Source organism: Ambystoma mexicanum, chromosome 12 (assembly GCF_040938575.1).
Source record: "Ambystoma mexicanum isolate Mex_15411 chromosome 12, UKY_AmexF1_1, whole genome shotgun sequence".
Classification (NCBI taxonomy): Eukaryota; Metazoa; Chordata; class Amphibia; order Caudata; family Ambystomatidae; genus Ambystoma; species Ambystoma mexicanum.
In genome coordinates, this window is record NC_090936.1 from 1,176,943,075 (window position 1) to 1,176,960,937 (window position 17,863).

General features: G+C 50.9%; 1 protein-coding gene across 1 annotated transcript in view; it reads right to left on the bottom strand.

The window, feature by feature from the left end:
* Positions 1 to 1,966: 1,966 nt before the first annotated feature.
* Positions 1,967 to 17,863, bottom strand: part of CCDC38 (coiled-coil domain containing 38) — a 1,810,821-nt gene continuing 1,794,924 nt past the window's right edge. The window contains exon 17 of the mRNA XM_069629826.1: positions 1,967 to 2,162. Within this exon, the coding sequence (XP_069485927.1) occupies positions 2,052 to 2,162 (111 nt within the window). The 3' untranslated portion in view covers positions 1,967 to 2,051. The remainder of the gene's footprint in view (positions 2,163 to 17,863) is intronic.

Here is a 17,863-nt window from a genome sequence, read left to right on the forward strand (position 1 = left end):
TGGCTCACGTGGGTCAAAAGGAGTGGTCATTAACTATGGCATGCTAGGATACTGGGGTTGTTATACTCCTGGTTGGAGGGGCGGAGCAGGAAGAAAAAAGAACATTGAAATAAAAGAACACTTCCTGCCAACTGAGGTGGGTTCCTAACAAGGAGGTAATGTGTTGAGGAAGAGCAGGTAGTAAAGAAGATTACTAGTAAGTAATGCGAGCAAAATTCTACATCCTACAGTCTCATCTAGAATCACTTCTACTCATAGCACGATACATCCAAACACTCACATTTTGTTAATGTGCAAGTGAAAAAGCAAGAAGCAGTTTTCAGAGGACGGTTTTCTGGTCTGGGAGTGCGGTTGGGAGAGCTTCTGGAACATCTCCCTTCAGAGCTAGATCATAGCTTTATCAGAGAGCTTTTCAGGGATGGTTTTTATGGTTCTACGTTTTCACCTATAATCAAAAAAGTGATGGGTGGAAGGTTTTGAATACATCTGAATGACTGGCACTGCTCTGGCCAACTTCCTAACCACTGTTTTTTTAGCTCATCCGCGCCATTGCAAAATGGATCCAGCCACATGCAAATCAGTCATCACGTACTGCCACCAATGGGAACAGCCCTGTCTGAACTGCTATGCCAAGTCCCCTCTGCACAGAAACACAATCAACCCCAGGCATGTTTTGGCCTCCTCAGTGAGGTGCAGCTTGGTTCCCTATGGCGCAGCGAGCAAGGGATCCACGTCTGGGCATACCCTCTCTCACATAAGGGAACAAACTAAAACCAAAAAAGAGAGAGTTAGGCAAAGCAGTGGCTTTTATGACCTCCTTAGGGTAAAGGATAGTTAGAGGCAGAAGTGGCCTGCAAGCGATAGCCTACCGATATTTCAGAACCATTTTGGGGAATACGGGGGCTTGGGCTAATGAGGTGGTTGCCCACTTGGAGTTCAATGTTAGCTGCGGGGTCGGGGGGGGGGGCGCTAATCTGGGAACCCCAATTAATTCGCAAATACCCATTTCTTTTTAAAGAAAACGTTTTTAAAAGTGGTCATTGTCGTGGGATTCTTGGAGCCAAGTGTCAAAAGATCTGAATTTTACATCCCACCACACCTGGAATTGTTGGTCTGAATGAAGGTAAATTAACTACTAAAACACATTGGTTAAAGATACCTTCTTGTTGCACCATCAACAAAACAGGCTGCATGCAGGTTTCAAACAATAAAAAAGCAGGTGTGTTTTGCTTGATAACACGGCTAGCAGCAGAATATAGAGGTGTCCCAAGTTGTCCCATTTCACTTGTGAGTAGGACATCCAGCCCTGCCTCATTTCCTCTTGCAGTACCAGAATGCACAGAAACAGTACAGGATGCACTAATCACTCCTACCCTGGGGCATAGTGAATCTTTTGAGTCATCACAATGCTACACAGACCATATTTGTAAATGTACTGTGCACCATGACAAGCAAAGATCAGACAGCTCAAATTGTGAGATGGAACGCCTCAGCAGACCATTCAGTCGATGTTTTCTTTACATTCTGTTCTCCATGGTTCTCCATCACTAATGGCAACAACGTACAATACGGAAACAATATTGCAACATTGCAAAGACCGTAGCTTTTGTAATGGTCATTGGTTTTGCCTTATGCTGGACTTACATGCTCCATTCAGCATCCCTGATGAAGGTCAAAGCAATTGACTTTCACTGCAAGGAAATGCACATTGTGGTGGCAATGCGGTACTCTTTGAGCAGCGTTGTCACTAATTAGCCCCTCTCCAGTACCAGAAACATGGCATACATCTGACTGCATACGCCTCCCTCCTAAACAATGCTTGCGGCTTCCTGGCCACGCCAATGTAAATGGTCTATTTGAGAAGGAGCTACAATGCTATCATTCTGCATTCATGGTTTGCTCCAGGTTCTGCCGCACATCATGAAAGGAAGGAAGCCTTACTGTAGTAAGTCACTGGCACTGTATGTTTCAATTGTAAGGTTGGGTCTTTGTATTAATCAAGGTGTTAAATTGCACAGTAAACACACTGTAAACGATTAAAAAAATACATTTTAAGTAAAAAAATAAAGATGATCCTCTTGGATTTTGGAAGCCATGTCGCTGTCGCTTTTCTTGAGTTTGGATCTTGGTGGTTCTGATCGAAACATAAGTTTTCTTCCCAACTAAAGCAAGAAAAAAATTGAAACGGGTTAAATCTTGTGATAATGGACATTTCTTTAGCAAGATTCTAAAGCCGTGTGACAGTGCACTCGTTCCCCTTACTGGTCAGGTATGTTTTTCGCCTCTACTTACACACAGCTCTGCAATTTGCGCCTCCCCCCATTTATTTTGGACTATGACTCCCATCATGTTCCCCAGTCATGGACTATACTGGTTCTGATGGATGGCTGCTGATCTAATGAAAGGAGAAACTCGGCGACATTATCACACAGGAATGTGCCAGTGCAAGTCCTTGACTAGGACCAGGCGAGTGCATCCATGCTCACAGTTCGTTCAGTGCCTGCTTACCAACAATCACAGTTATAAGTGCTATGACTGCCACACCTGGGTGGGCCTGGACCACAGGCACTCAGTGATCATGGCACAGGAACTGCTTGGTAGATGGCTACACATTGAAAGCTCTAAATCCCAACACTTTATATCCAGGTCAATCTCGGGAATTGTGACCCCCCAGCGCAATCGCCCCACCACCCTTTCACTCCTATTCCCATAACTGATGATGTAGTCCTGGACTGGCAGCAACTGCCAAACTGTAGTCCTAATTTTATGTCCACGCCCTGTCACGTTTTTTTATTTTGAAAATCTGGTCTCCCTATTTTTGCCTCGCCTCTTCATGTTGTGGTAGAGGGGACTTCTTAGAACCCTGGGCAAAGGGACATTGTGATTATTTTGGGGTCACACCGGGAATAGTATTGCCAAGTGTACAGTTTAACAGCACACAATGTTTTGAGTCTTGCCCCTTTATTAAAGTATTTTAAATTCATTTACTTGTTTTGGGCGACGTTGTGGTAAATTGGGTCGATGGGTGAAGCTGGGAGCTAATTATATAGTGCCTTGCGTAACAACCGACCAACTTTACTTTCCTGTTAACTCCTTATGGGCCATGTGCATCCAGCACCACATTCCTAAATCAGCAAGGTTGGTCAGTTGGTGAATACACTCACTGTGGAGATCCTCAAGTCCTTGAAAGTCACTATTTTAAATTCCCTGTCAACGCGGACTGGATTGGCTTATCTTGAGCCCAAGGTTCATACAAGGCGCACTACTGAGTTGAGTCATCATAGCAAGAGTGATATAAAACCGAAGACATCTCAGGCAGGAAGTTATATAAAGGAACAACATGTTAGAATTTCTCTTCATTGCAAAATGGGCAAATCTTTAAAATCCACTCATTTTAGCGCACAAGAAAAGAAATCTCTGTCAAGCAGTGCTCACCTCCCTTGTGTCTAGTGCTGGGACGAGTAACTCAGAGGGCGTCTCTTCTTCCGCTGGGTAACAATCTGTCAGGACTCGCAGGAAAGCCAGGAACAGAAAAGTGGCATCTAGTCTTAGATGTGGGTGTGGAAAGCATGGCCCAGGCCCGGTGTGGCTGCTGGTGATAAGGTGTGGGAGTGTGGTGTGTCCCAGAATGAAGCATTTGGGTGTCCATGCATGCACCGAATTGGCCAAAACCTGGGAGTGACGGTTTCAATGCAGAGGAAGAATGGCAAACCTACTGCCTCAGAGGAAGAAGAAGGGCAAACTTTCATGACTCAGAGGGAGATTGGCGACCAATACTGACTCAGAGATAGAAGGGCGAACTGTACTGACTCAGAGGGAGAAGGACGAACTATACTGACTCAGAGATAGAAGGGCGAACTGTACTGACTCAGAGGGAGAAGGACGAACTGTACTGACTCAGAGGGAGAAGGGCGAACTGTACTGACTCAGAGGGAGAAGGGCGAACTGTACTGACTCAGAGGGAGAAGGGCGAACTGTACTGACTCATAGGGAGAAGGGCGAACTGTACTGACTCGGAGGGAAAAAGGCGAACTGTACTGACTCATAGGAAGAAGGGCGAACTGTACTGACTCAGAGGGAGAAGGGCGAACTGTACTGACTCAGAGGGAGAAGGATGAACTATACTGACTCAGAGATAGAAGGGCGAACTGTACTGACTCAGAGGGAGAAGGACGAACTGTACTGACTCAGAGGGAAAAAGGCGAACTGTACTGACTCATAGGGAGAAGGGCGAACTGTACTGACTCATAGGGAGAAGGGCGAACTGTACTGACTCAGAGGGAGAAGGGCGAACTGTACTGACTCAGCGGGAGAAGGATGAACTGTACTGACTCAGAGGAAGAAGGGCGAACTGTACTGACTCAGAGGGAGAAGGGCGAACTGTATTGACTCAGAGGGAGAAGGGTGAACTGTACTGACTCAGAGGGAGAAGGATGAACTATACTGACTCAGAGATAGAAGGGCGAACTGTACTGACTCAGAGGGAGAAGGACGAACTGTACTGACTCAGAGGGAAAAAGGCGAACTGTACTGACTCAGAGGGAGAAGGACGAACTGTACTGACTCAGAGGGAGAAGGACGAACTGTACTGACTCAGAGGGAGAAGGACGAACTATACTGACTCAGAGATAGAAGGGCGAACTGTACTGACTCAGAGGGAGAAGGACGAACTGTACTGACTCAGAGGGAGAAGGGCGAACTGTACTGACTCAGAGGGAGAAGGGCGAACTGTACTGACTCGGAGGGAAAAAGGCGAACTGTACTGACTCATAGGAAGAAGGGCGAACTGTACTGACTCAGAGGGAGAAGGATGAACTATACTGACTCAGAGATAGAAGGGCGAACTGTACTGACTCAGCGGGAGAAGGACGAACTGTACTGACTCAGAGGAAGAAGGGCGAACTGTACTGACTCAGAGGGAGAAGGATGAACTATACTGACTCAGAGATAGAAGGGCGAACTGTACTGACTCAGAGGGAGAAGGACGAACTGTACTGACTCATAGGGAAAAAGGCGAACTGTACTGACTCATAGGGCGAAGGGCGAACTGTACTGACTCAGAGGGAGAAGGACGAACTATACTGACTCAGAGATAGAAGGGCGAACTGTACTGACTCAGAGGGAGAAGGACGAACTGTACTGACTCAGAGGGAGAAGGGCGAACTGTACTGACTCAGAGGGAGAAGGGCGAACTGTACTGACTCAGAGGGAGAAGGGCGAACTGTACTGACTCTGAGGGAGAAGGGCGAACTGTACTGACTCAGAGGGAGAAGGACGAACTATACTGACTCAGAGATAGAAGGGCGAACTGTACTGACTCAGAGGGAGAAGGACGAACTGTACTGACTCATAGGGAGAAGGGCGAACTGTACTGACAAAGAGGGAAAAAGGCGAACTGTACTGACTCAGAGGGAGAAGGGCGAACTGGACTGACTCATAGGGAGAAGGGCGAACTGTACTGACTCAGAGGGAAAAAGGCCAACTGTACTGACTCAGAGTTCACACCGACAGTTGGTTTCGATAACCACGCAAGAATGGAAGCCTGGCTGCATCCCTCCAGACTGGGAACCTCCTCCTGGTGTCTCAGCTGTGTGGGTCTTCTTGTAGTCTGGGAGAGGGTTCATGGGTGCCATTTTCGTAAGTTTGTTGGTGGGGTCCAAGCAATGATGTGAAATCACCAAATAGGGAGAGCCGCAAGATCTGTTATTAGCACCCAGGGAATTCACGGCAGCCAATCAGCTCCGCATGATATGATGCAAGCTCATATTTTTAAAAACATATTTTAATTGTGTTTATTGGTTAAATAAACACATTTACTCATTTAGCAAAAAACACATATCTTATGCACTTTGTACACACATTCATGTCATAAAAAATAAAATTCTAAAAAACTATTTAGCTAAAAATTCATTTGCTCTAGTTTTGTTAACTATTTCTTTCCACAAGTAATATAGACTAAAATTCATAACCACATTTTCTCCCATAAATACATTAGACCAGAACTGATCGTTGTGGATAGGATTCAGGGCATGTACCCGGGTCTCGTAAGCCTTAACATATAACATTTTATTACAATTGGTAAACAATTGGTAAACAAATGTCTAGGGGTTTCAACTTCCATTTTGCATAATCTGCATAGACGATCCTGATAGGGAATATTATTCCAAGCACCGAAATTCGCAAGCGTAGGAAGTTGATTGAATCTAAGAAGCGTTAAAAAACGTCTAACATCGGAGCTTTGCACATTTTTTACATATGTACAAGAAGTATCAACAAGAAAGGATTGTCTGGAGTTTTCCGCATAGCTTTGTTTCTTAGCTAGATGAGTGCATCTTTCATTTCTATCCCAAATAGCAGCTTTAATTTTTATTTCTTTAAATTTACTAGCCACATTTTCTTTTACTTCACACGTACATCCTATGTTTGTCAGAATGCTGTTAATAACTTTTCTCCATTCTTTCAAAGCTACTCAACTCACAAAACACCCTGCTGATTTAAAAAGTGTGCATGTAGAGATTTACAGGGTAATTCATAGAATCGGCGCACAAGTGGCGCATGCGGCTGGCACACAGTGTGCGCGTGCGGCAGTCTGCGCCAGCCGCGTGCGCCAAAACCCATTTCAGTGCACAGCGTATTCATGGATTTCAACATCCATAAGCAGCCCTGGCGCAGAGTGGCGCAGCGACCCTGCAGCAGTGCCAGTTACACCCCCAACCCCGCCCCGTGCGCCATGATCAGCGCACAAATCCAGTACATGGCGCAAAGGCCAGTGGACCAACATACAGCCCTCCAACCCCGAAAACACGTGTAAAACTCCCTGTGCACCCCTCAGAATACACGTACCCCTCCTGTGGCAGCGAAAACGCGTGTAAAACTCCCCCCGCACCCCTCTGAATACACATACCCCGCTCGTGCCAGATAAATAGCGTAGAAAAATCACCCCCCTGTGGCGTGGGCTGCCTGTGGGGCATGCCCAGGGTGGATGGGGTGCCTGCGTGTATTTGGGGGGTGCGCGGGAAGTATCACACGCAATAGGCCTTGTGCGAGCGGGGTACGTGTATTCTGAGGGGTCCACAGGGGAGTTTTACATGCGTTTTCGCTGTCGCGGGAGGAGTACGTGTATTCTGGGGGTGCACAGGACGTTTTACACGCGATAGGCCTACTGCGAGCAGGGTACGTGTATTCTGAGGGGTGCACATTGCATGCGTTTCCGCTGCTGCGGGAGGGGTACATATATTCTGGGGGTGCGTGGGACATTTTACACGCGATAGGCCTAGTGCGAGCGGGGTACGTGTATTCTGGGTGGTGCGTGGGGAGTATTACACGTGTTTCCGCTGCTGCAGGAGGGGTACGTGTATTCTGGGGGTGTGCGGTACGTTTTACACGTGATAGGCCTTGTGCGAGCGGGGTCCGTGTATTCTGAGGGGTGCGCAGGGAGTTTTACATGCGTTTCCGCTGCCGCGGGAGTGGTACGTGTATTCTGGGGGTGCGCGGTACGTTTTACACACAATAGGCCTTGTGCGAGCGGGGTACTTGTATTCCGAGGGGTGCGCTGGGAGTTTTACATGCGTTTTCGCTGCCGCAGGAGGGGTACGTGTATTCTGAGGGGTACGCCGGGAGTCTAACACGCGTTTCCGCTGCCGCTGGAGGGGTACGTGTATTCCTGGGGTGCCCCAACGCGAATTGGCAGTGTGTGTCCTCCCAGGTGTGCCCTCTCCCCCTTCCCCAGGCCCTGCAAGCAGCCCACAACACAGGGGAATACCCTGCACCCCTGGCCATGCCCCGCAGGCAGCCCATCCACCTTGGCCATGCCCCCCAGCCAACCCACATGTCACCATGCACAAGTGAGCACCGACACATGTCCCTCTGCACCCCCACCCACCCAGCAGTGACAGGCACCTGCCAGCAGGCCCCGACCCATGTCCCTGCACCCCCACCCACCCAGCAGTGACAGGCACCTGCCAGCAGGCCCCAACTCATGTCCCCCCACCCACTCACCCACCCAGCAGTGACAGGCACCTGCCAGCAGGCCCCGACTCATGTACCCCCACCCACCTACCCACCCAGCAGTGACAGGCACCTGCCAGCAGGGCCCGACTCATGTCCCCCCCAACACGTCATGACGATCCACAATCATGGGCCTCATGGCCACCCAAACCACACCCCACGCCACCCCAGTCCAAACACACAACCAGGTATTACATCCACCCCACATTGAAATCCCTATCACATGATACATCCCAAATGGCAAGTATGCACATCAACACATTTGTGTCACACACACACAATGGGTGCATGTGATAGAGAAAACACACATTGTGACATGCATTAAACCAAAGAGAGAATACCACACATTGAAGTATGAAATAAAAATGCATTAAACACAAAAGCAAGGGAATGAAATGAAAGGCACAATAATGGAAATAATGAAGAAAAAGCTGCATGTCCAAAAAATAAAATCAAAATATGTGAAAGCAGAATCCAAATCAATCCAAAAGCACATGGGTCCAAAGTGTCTGTCCGTCAAACCAAATCCAAAGTGAAAAAACAAGAAAAAACCATTGATCCATGGAAAAAAAAAGAAGTGAAATCCAGTGTTGAACTATATACAAAGTACAAATCCAGGGTCAATGAGCCCAACCATTGAAAGGAAACCTACAAAAAACCCTACCTAATGAACAACTATATAAAAAAAGGCGGGGCATTGTCGAAGCGCCCCAAAATAAATAAAAACAGAAAGGAAATCTAACACTGACTAACTATATACAATGGCGGCGGGCAAGTCCTACGGCTCACTCTGTGATGTCCCGGGCCAGGGCATCATCGAACTCCATGTCGATGTCCCGGAGGCGGGCCTCTTCCCTGGCCCCGAGTTCTCGCAGGGATGCAGTCATGGCCTGTTCCAACTCCCTGCAAGTTGCCTCGAGGCACTCAGCCCGCCTCAACGCCCTGCGCATGGAGAACTCCGCCCTGACCATGGTGAGACGTGCCTCTTCCGCCCGCCGCCGCTCCGCATCTATCCACTGGCCCAACCGCTGCCACACGGAAGACACCCCCATTCCAAGGTCCTCCTGCCCTGCGGCCGATGCCTGCCCCACTGATGTTGATGGCCCCAAGCCATCATCGCTGATGGGGAGCAGGTGCAAGTGGATCTAGGTCACCTGGCCTAAGCCCCGCCCACTTGGTGCCTTCCTGTTTGCCGCTCTCTTTCACCACTTAGCAAGCCCCGCCCACCTTGTGCCTTCCTGTTTGCCGCTCTTTTTCACCACTTAGCAAGCCCCGCCCACCTGGTGCCTTCCTGTTTGCCTCTCCTTTTTCCTACTTAAGGAGCCCTCCAGCCTCTTTCCCTTTGCAGATGGGGAGCAGGTGCAAATGGATCTAGGTCACCTGGCCTAAGGCCCGCCCCCTGGTACCTTCCTGCCTGCCACTCTTTTTCACCACTTAGCAAGTCCTGCCCACCTGGTGCCTTCCTGTTTGCCACTCTTTTTCCTTACTTAAGAAGCCCTCCAGCCTCTTTTCCTTTGCAGATGGGAAGCAGGTGCAAGTGGATCTAGGTCACCTGGCCTAAGCCCGGCCAACCTGGTGCCTTCCTGTTTGCTGCTCTTTTTCACCACTTAGCAAGCCTCGCCCACCTGGTACCTTCCTGTTTGACGCTCTTTTTCACCACTTAGCAAGCACCACCCACCTTCTTAGCCCTGCCTCTTCCTTCCTGCTCCTAACTATTAGATCAAGGGCGTCTCTCGCCCGGGCGTCCTAAGCGAAGGGCAGACGAAGAAAAGGGGAATTCCTGTTTGGACCTGTTCGGCCCAGGAGGACCCAGGACCCGACCCCCTGCTCAGACAGCAGGTAGTCATGCACCAACATGTGTTACTCCCTCTGGTCCCCCCGTGATGTTCCCTTGTGCCCCCCCATTCTCACACACAGGTGTTGCCTGTTTTGATTGATTCTTCTACCCTGCTTCCCCCTCACCCCACTCAAGCCTACTTCTGCAGGAGTCTGTCCTGATACATTCTGGTTTCACCATCACCGTCTTGTGGACAATGCTGGATTTGACTTTTATGGACTTCATTCATTCATGGTGCGTCACCCTTTCTCAACTCTCATGCTGAACTTCTTTTGCATCTTGTACTCATGGTGGCCCTGAATCATGCTGTTCCCATCTTCATCTTGTATCCTGGCTTGCAACATTATGTGTTACTACTGACCTCTGCAATTGTATTCACTCTCCCCTCTTGCTTCTCCACTCTTTTGACTGCTAACTCTCTGTGCTCTCCTCCTTTCCCTTCTCCCCTTTCCTATCTCCTCCCCTTACTTTCTTCTATGCACTTACTCTATCAGAATTTTCCCTGTGTCCCTGGACCTAGTATGATAGCAACCTCGTCTGTCTCCTCCTCCCTCCCCTTACTGGTTTTTCCTCCCCAACCCCCCTCCAGCACTATCTGAAATGTCGTCAGGCCTAATATGATAGTCGCTTGTTTTGTTCCTCCCCTACCTTTCTGCACCCCTCTCCCTCACCTCTTGTTTTTTTTCCGGCTCTACCAGAAATGTCGTCAGGCCTAGTACGGTAGTCGCCTGTCTGTTTCCATTTCCTTCCCACTCTCCCCCTCCCTTCCTTATCTATGTTTTAGCTCTTGCACTATCTGAAATGTTGTCAGGCCGAGTACGATAGTTAATTTCACATTCTTACTGTTCATGGCCTGTAAGAATGTCATTGTTTTTCCCTTGTTCCCTCCCTTGCCTTGAAGCGCTTTGAAACACTTTGTGTATAGGTGCTATATAAATAAACTATCATATCATATCATATCATATCGCTCCCACCTTGAGCCTGCTGCTGCTGTCCATGTGCCCTGCCTGATGATGCCGGCACATCCTTCATCTGCTGGTCTCCAGTTGGTGGGGTGTCCACCCCTGCTGGACCTCCGACTCCTGACTGTGGCAGGGATGTGATCTCCACCAAGCTGGCTGCGTTGTTCGGGCCAGGTCCACAGGGGGCCCTGGTGGAATCCGGGCCGGAAGACGGCAGGGAGAACGGCTGGAGCATAGTCTCCACAGAGGAGGAGAGGGCCGCCAGAGTGCCCGACACATGTAGGAACCCTCCGACCATGGCCCCTCCCAACTGTGCCACATTGGCACGCAGCTCTTTGTGATGGCGTGTGTCGTCCCCCCAGGAAGCACGCACGTCATCACGAATGACACGCGTGCGCAACGCGACACCAATCAGGACGGACTCCATATAGTCATGGGTCTCCTCGTACGAAGGTAGTGGAGTGCCAGATAACGTGGGCCTACCTGCGGACGGGCCTGGGGCGGGGCATCCCTGCTGGTGCATGGTGGTGCAGTCACAGGGTCAGGGACAGTGACATGCACAGGCCCCTCCGCGGCAACCTGTGCTGCCTCCTGCCCCTGGCCCTGGACTGCACCACTTGCACCAGTGGTACCACCCCCACCAGACCCCATGTGCGGCTCAGTAGCGGCCTCCTCCTCCTCTGTGTAGACCACCAACCTGGATGGCTCCGCACCATCTTCTGCCATCTCAAGCCCCTGTGGGGGCTCACCCGGCCCTTCCGCTGCAGCCGTAGTGGCAGACGCGGCACCAGTCCCCTCACTCCCGGATGATGGTAATTCCTGGGAGGGTGGCTGGGCCTTGCGTGGCCGGCCGGTGGAGGCATCCCTGCCGGTTTTCTACATAGCTCCGTCTCCGCCCTCTTCTTCACTCGAAGCTGTGTAGAGGGAGACATAGAACACAAGCATCAGGGTACTGTACAATAGTCCCCTAGACAGGAAGCAATAGCACATGAGTGGCACTGTCAAACGTCACTTCCATCCTGTCCCTCCACAACACATGGGTCAATGCAGGCAACACACATGCAGAAACAGGCACAGCGCATGCAATCAACATTAGCATCCATGTACAAGGGCCTCTATTGACATAAATGTTGTCTTCAAACTCACATGCATCATGGGTCATACTGATCCCATGCACACACATCACCGGAGGGGCATGCATCTGGCCTTGTAAACCACAGACACAGTGGATACAAGGATGACTAGACTGCATCAGTGAATCAACACATCATCACGGACATGTGTCATGCATCCATGGCGTTTAAAAGTCACACACACGCTACTCAGACACACAGACATGTACACCATACATGTCCATGACAGCAGCACCCATCTCTCACACCCCATCCATGTCCAAGTACAGAGACAGGCATGCATTCATGTGTGCATTCTGCATGCTGCTCCCCATGTTGCATTGGAACACATGCACCATCCATGTGGTTCACGCATGACTGGTCTCACATGCAGCACCATGATGTCCCTGCACACACACATCCATACATGGCCTATGTCACACATACAGGCAAGTAGCTGACTAACAGCACACTGCAACATGCCCTGTTTCACACAGCAATGCATGGCCACATATCGCTCGACTCCAGACGGGTCTGCCTCTGAAGGATATGGACGTGGAGCGCTGGGCTAATGCGTTCCAGGACCCTCATCTGGATGTCGGTCAGGCTGACCCGGCACCCCTCTGCATCCTCTGCCTTCAAGAGGCGCCGAGCCTTGCTGAGGGTCCTGGACCTGAAGTCCTCCCAGCGCTTCCGGACGTGTTTGAAGTCGTGGGTTGCCACCCCCTCCGCGTTGATGGCAACCACTACGTCCTCCCAGATCCTCTCCTGTCCTTCCTTGTCGGCGCACAATGTTGTGAAGAGGGCATCATAATGCCCCAGAACTTGCTCCACCAGGATACCAACTTCGTTATCGCTGAAGCTGGTAGCCCTCTGCCTCTCTGGCTGGGGGTCGTCAGTGGTCTCAGATGGTGTTTGCCCCGACATGGTGACCCCGGAGGCAGGTGTGGGTGGGCTGTGGAGCGATGGTATACCAGTCGGGAGTCTTCTGTTCCAGCAGGGGTGGACACAGCAACTGGACCCTTGCAGATGGATGACGTGCAGGCACCAAATAGCAGGGCACGTGGGCAGCAGCCAGGCAGCAGCAGATGGCAGGTGGGAGCGTGCTCGGGGCTCTGGGGAGCAGGAAAATGGCCTTCTGGGCAGGAGCGTGGTCTTCCGTGTGTTGTCGTGTGGCCAGCTGGATACGGAGTGATTTGGCATGTGAAAAAACTGCACGTCAGCGTGTAATTCGAGGAAAGGCCCTTAGCACGTAAGCGCGTCTGTGACGTTACGCGCACAGGCGTTTCCCTCGTGACGGGTGCATAGTGATTCAGCATGTGAAAAAACAGCAGGTCCGCGTGTTAATGCATGTAATCCGAGGAAAGGGCCTAAGCGCGTAAGTGACGTGACGCGCGCGGGTGTTTCCCTCAGCACAGGTTATAGGTGATCAGGGCCAGCAGTTCGCTGTGCGTGTCTTACATGGAGACCGACGTGTGTGTTGCTACTTCATGTTGTTTCACGCACCATCACAACTTCACAGCGGATCAAGGACGTATCTCTTCTTTTGGCGGGGGTATTGGCTACGCATGTTTTTCATTATCACGCTAGTCTGATGGTGAGTCGCGCACGCTATTTTTCCCACTACGTGTGCCCCTGTGTATCGCGTACCTGTTTTCGAGGTCATAGTAGCCTGCATGTCCCACACGTACGTGAATTTGTGTCCCTGGGTGCCACCGCGTACTGCGGGAGGTTAATTCCACACACGTGGGCTACCGGAGGTTGCGTGCACGGTTTTACTGCAGTTTTGGGGTGCCTGAGCATTGTGTGACCCGTCAGTTCATCACCGGGGTCACATATAGCCTTGCAGGGGTGCTTTTAACATCTTGTATCCCACCACCCTCACCCCAATTGCCCAGGACAATTGTCGTGTACATCTCCCATTGGCACTACTCCATCTGTGCCGGCACCACTCCATCTGTGCCATGGTTGGGAGGCCACGAAAGGTGAGGGCCGCCTCAGCTGGGCGTACTCCTTGTGGCGGTCATGGTCAGGGACGTGGCTGGGGTGTCCAGGGAGTAGGGGGAGTCCAGGGTGGCTGCAGAGGGGGAAGAGGCAGGGGTGCGGCAGCTCCGTACGATGTTGTGCCACGTGTTGGTGCAGTCATGCCACCAGCCCCTGCGGCTCCGGGAGATGCAGTTCATGCATCTGGCACTGGCGCTCATGTGACCCGGCAGTCCATTTCATCGACTGCCACGGGCCCAAGGGTAGTGGTAGCTGCAGGTGCAGCTGTGGACACCACCACCCAGGCTCAGGGTCTGCCAGCACAGGCAGTGTTGGCACTAAAAGAGTCCATGGAAGATTTCCAGCAGGTCAGGAGGAACACCGTAGGTGCACAAAGGCTGCCCTGACCGAGGCAGGTGTCCCTGGGGCAGTAATGTCATCTGCTGCCCCGACCAGCCGGGTGTTGGTAAGTGCAGGGGCAGATGCAGCCAACAACACCCCGGTTGTGAGTCTACCAACCAGGACAGTCGCAGTCAATGAACCTGGCACATCGGGTGTTGTTGCGCAGGGTACATTCCAGGGAACCCAGCAACCACTGACGCAAGTCAGGCCTTCGGTCGTCATTCCACCTGCCACTCCCTTGGTTCAATCCACCGGTGCCACTGGCCATACTGATCAGGGCGGCATTCGCCAGCCAGGGTCCGCACCACCACCCAAGAGGAGGAAGGTTGCACCTGCAATACAGGCTGGGACCCCAGACACAGTCACGGCCTCCTGCACATCAAGGAAGAAGCCTTTCTGTGCGCAGGAACTGGACTCCCTTGTGGACTACGTGCGGGAACACAGCCGTGATGTGCTAGTGGGGCCGAATTGTCAAACTACGGCTACCCATTGAAATACCCACTGGAAGCATGTTGCGGATAATGTGAGTGCATTCGGCCATGAGGTACGCACAGCTGCCGAGTGCAAGAAGCGTTGGGATGACCTCAAACGCAGCACTAAGGCCAAGCGTGCCTCTAATTACAGCATGACTCTGGTGACTGGCAGTGGGCCACCACCTGAGGATGACCTCACTCTGCACGAGACACTCGTTGCGGAGTTCATACCAGCAGAATCGGTCGGAGTGGGAGAGATGCAGGACTTTGATGCCCCGTCCAGTGAGTGTTGTTGCGTGTATGTCCAGCCCATGTGTGGTTTGCCTGTGTGATGTGTTGTGCTTGACTGCCACTACATGCTATGTGTACATGGTTCTCATGTGCTAGTCATGCAATGCTTCACTGATGTGTGCATGCTGTGCAGATGGTGGACATGTAGAGCAGACAGGGACTGCCCTCATCACCACACTTGCACCCTACTCACATGCTAGTCACCCAGATGCCCCTCCGGTCCATGTTCCAGCTCACTGGCCCTTCTGCATGTAGCCAGGGGTGTCTTTCCTCTCCGCACTGGGACTATGTCATTGCATGACTGACGTGCATTTGTCCTCTGCCTGCATGTGGGTACTCCACGTAGGCATGCCCCCTTGCCCCTCCACCCCCCTGCACTCCAATTTCAATATTGCACTGGTGTGCATCATTTTTGCATACTGCAATGGCCTGTTCAAGCCTCCTGTGTACATGCTAACTTCCACCAGGCACATGCAGTGGGGTACATCCTCTGCCCTTCATGCAGGGTGTCTCACTTGGACTGTGCAGATGGCAGATGCACTGCAGGGACATGAGTTCCCATTCATGCTCCATGTGCATTCCATGCATGCCCCTATGTGTCCTTGACTGGATGATCATTGTAGTACCTGTCCAGGATGAGCTACATTTCATGGCATTTCTTCAGCCATCCCATGCCCACTCTGGCTCAGTCCTGCATCACACACATGTGTCACAGTCTGTGTAGGGCACAGACATCCCCCTGTTTCAGGCCCACTGTCTCTGTCCAACTGATGTAGTGGCTTCTACACACATGGGTGTACTACTGAGGGTTCATCTTGTGTCCTCATTGCTATCCCATTATCATCTGCTGTGTTGTCACTTGACTCAGATGATGCAATTGATGCTAGTCAACACTGTCTGCCAATACACAGGTCTTTGGTCACCCTTTTGCTACCATGCAAGGCATCTCTGATTTTCACTAAGGGGGTAGGGGGTTTGCTTGTAGCCATGCAACCCATTGCATGCACATTGCACGTGATGCCTGAACTTGCCCTTGCACTGCCTTCACGTTTTTTTATACAAATCATAAAGTACTTGTACATGTAGATAGTGAGTAACATACACATGTTCTGCACTGTATCGACCTACTTCTGGGCCGTATAACACCCTTCTACATGCCTACTCACTGATGCAATGTCAAATTGACCTGAAATGCATGGCAGGTTCTCTTTTGTGTGTGACATGTCTGCTTCATGTGTTGGCTGTCTGTGTGATGTGTATGGGTGTGTTATGTGCTTCTAACATGTGTACTAATGTTTTTTTCTCTCCACTTTTCAGATGCTGACACAATGGAGCCAGAGGATGGTGTTGTCATGCCAGGCACAGGGTTGTTATCACAACAGCAACCCGGCACAAGTGGGGGTCGTGGGGTGGTAGACCATGAGAACCCACATGTGCTACAGACCATCTTGTCTTTGGCTGGCAATGAGTACAGCCCAGATGACAACTCTGACGTCCATGTCGAGTTGGATGTGCATCAGGTCCATACGTCAGGGGTGAGTGATTCTGATGCGGACACTCCTCTGTCCGCGACACCTGCACTGAGGGGCCAGACAGTGGTGGGACCTCCGCCTGTGGTGGATCGGGATGCAGGGTCACCCTCCACACCAGTCGCTGATGTGCCTGGGCCATCACGTCGACGGGGGCATGTAGTCACGCAGGCAGTGGCAACCCAACGAGGACGGCCGGTCCTTGGGTCCCGCAGGTGTCAAGCCCAGCAACGCGGTGGCCGTGCGCCACCGAGGTATACTGAGTGGGAGCAAGACCTGACTGCCAATTCAGAACGGCAGGGGACAGCACTTGATAACATCGCTGTGAGCATGGAACGTGTGGCCCAATCCGTGCTCCCCCTGTGCGGGTGTTGAGCCCATGGAGGTATTTTTTTTTTGTCTCAACATCATCGCATGTGGGTCTTGAGGTGCACCCTGTACCCCCCCTCCTGAATGCCTCCCCCCATGTCGTATGTGGCCATTTTTGATTTTTGATTTTAGTTTATTTAGTTAATATTGATTATTTGATAGTTATTTTAATTAGGTTATGTACGTTGTTCATTGTTAGTTTAATTAGTTAATATAGTTTAATATTGTTTGTCTTTTGTGCATTCATGTGACGGTGTGGTGCTTTGTGACTTTTAAAAGCATCCACTGTCTGTTCCAGCTGGGCCCTTCAAGCTTGTCTCGTGAATGTGTTAGCAGCTTGGGGTCCTGACTCACATAGGCCACTCCTGTTTCCCTTATCCATGGGCTTGCTAGGATGGTTTGGTGTAACAAACATTTACACAAGGGATTTTGACTTTCGTCATAACTGTGGCCTGTCTGCTGCTGTACTACTTGTGTTAACACCCCTAGTGGGGATTTGTAGCGTTTTATCCACCCCATGTCTGTAATCAATTTGGGTGAGTACGTGATTGGTGTCTACATTAATAGATGTGGATTGTGATGTATGTTATTTTCTTGCCTGTATATGTGCTTGATGCCCTTCATGCTATAGACAGTAGCCTGCACCCTTGGCCTGTCAAAGTCACACTGATGGTGGGAGGAGTTTGGATGCAGGTCTGTAACCGGGCCCAGTGACAACGAGCATGCAGACACACACACAGGTAACTTTCAAGCCTTATTAATATCTTTTATGCCCTTTCTTCAGGGAAATGAGCCTCCACACTACCTTTGCCAGCAGACACAGGGACGAGTAATCCTGATTACTGTCCACGATCGGTGGTGCAACGCGTGCATGTGTGCGCAAGCAGAAGCACAGGGC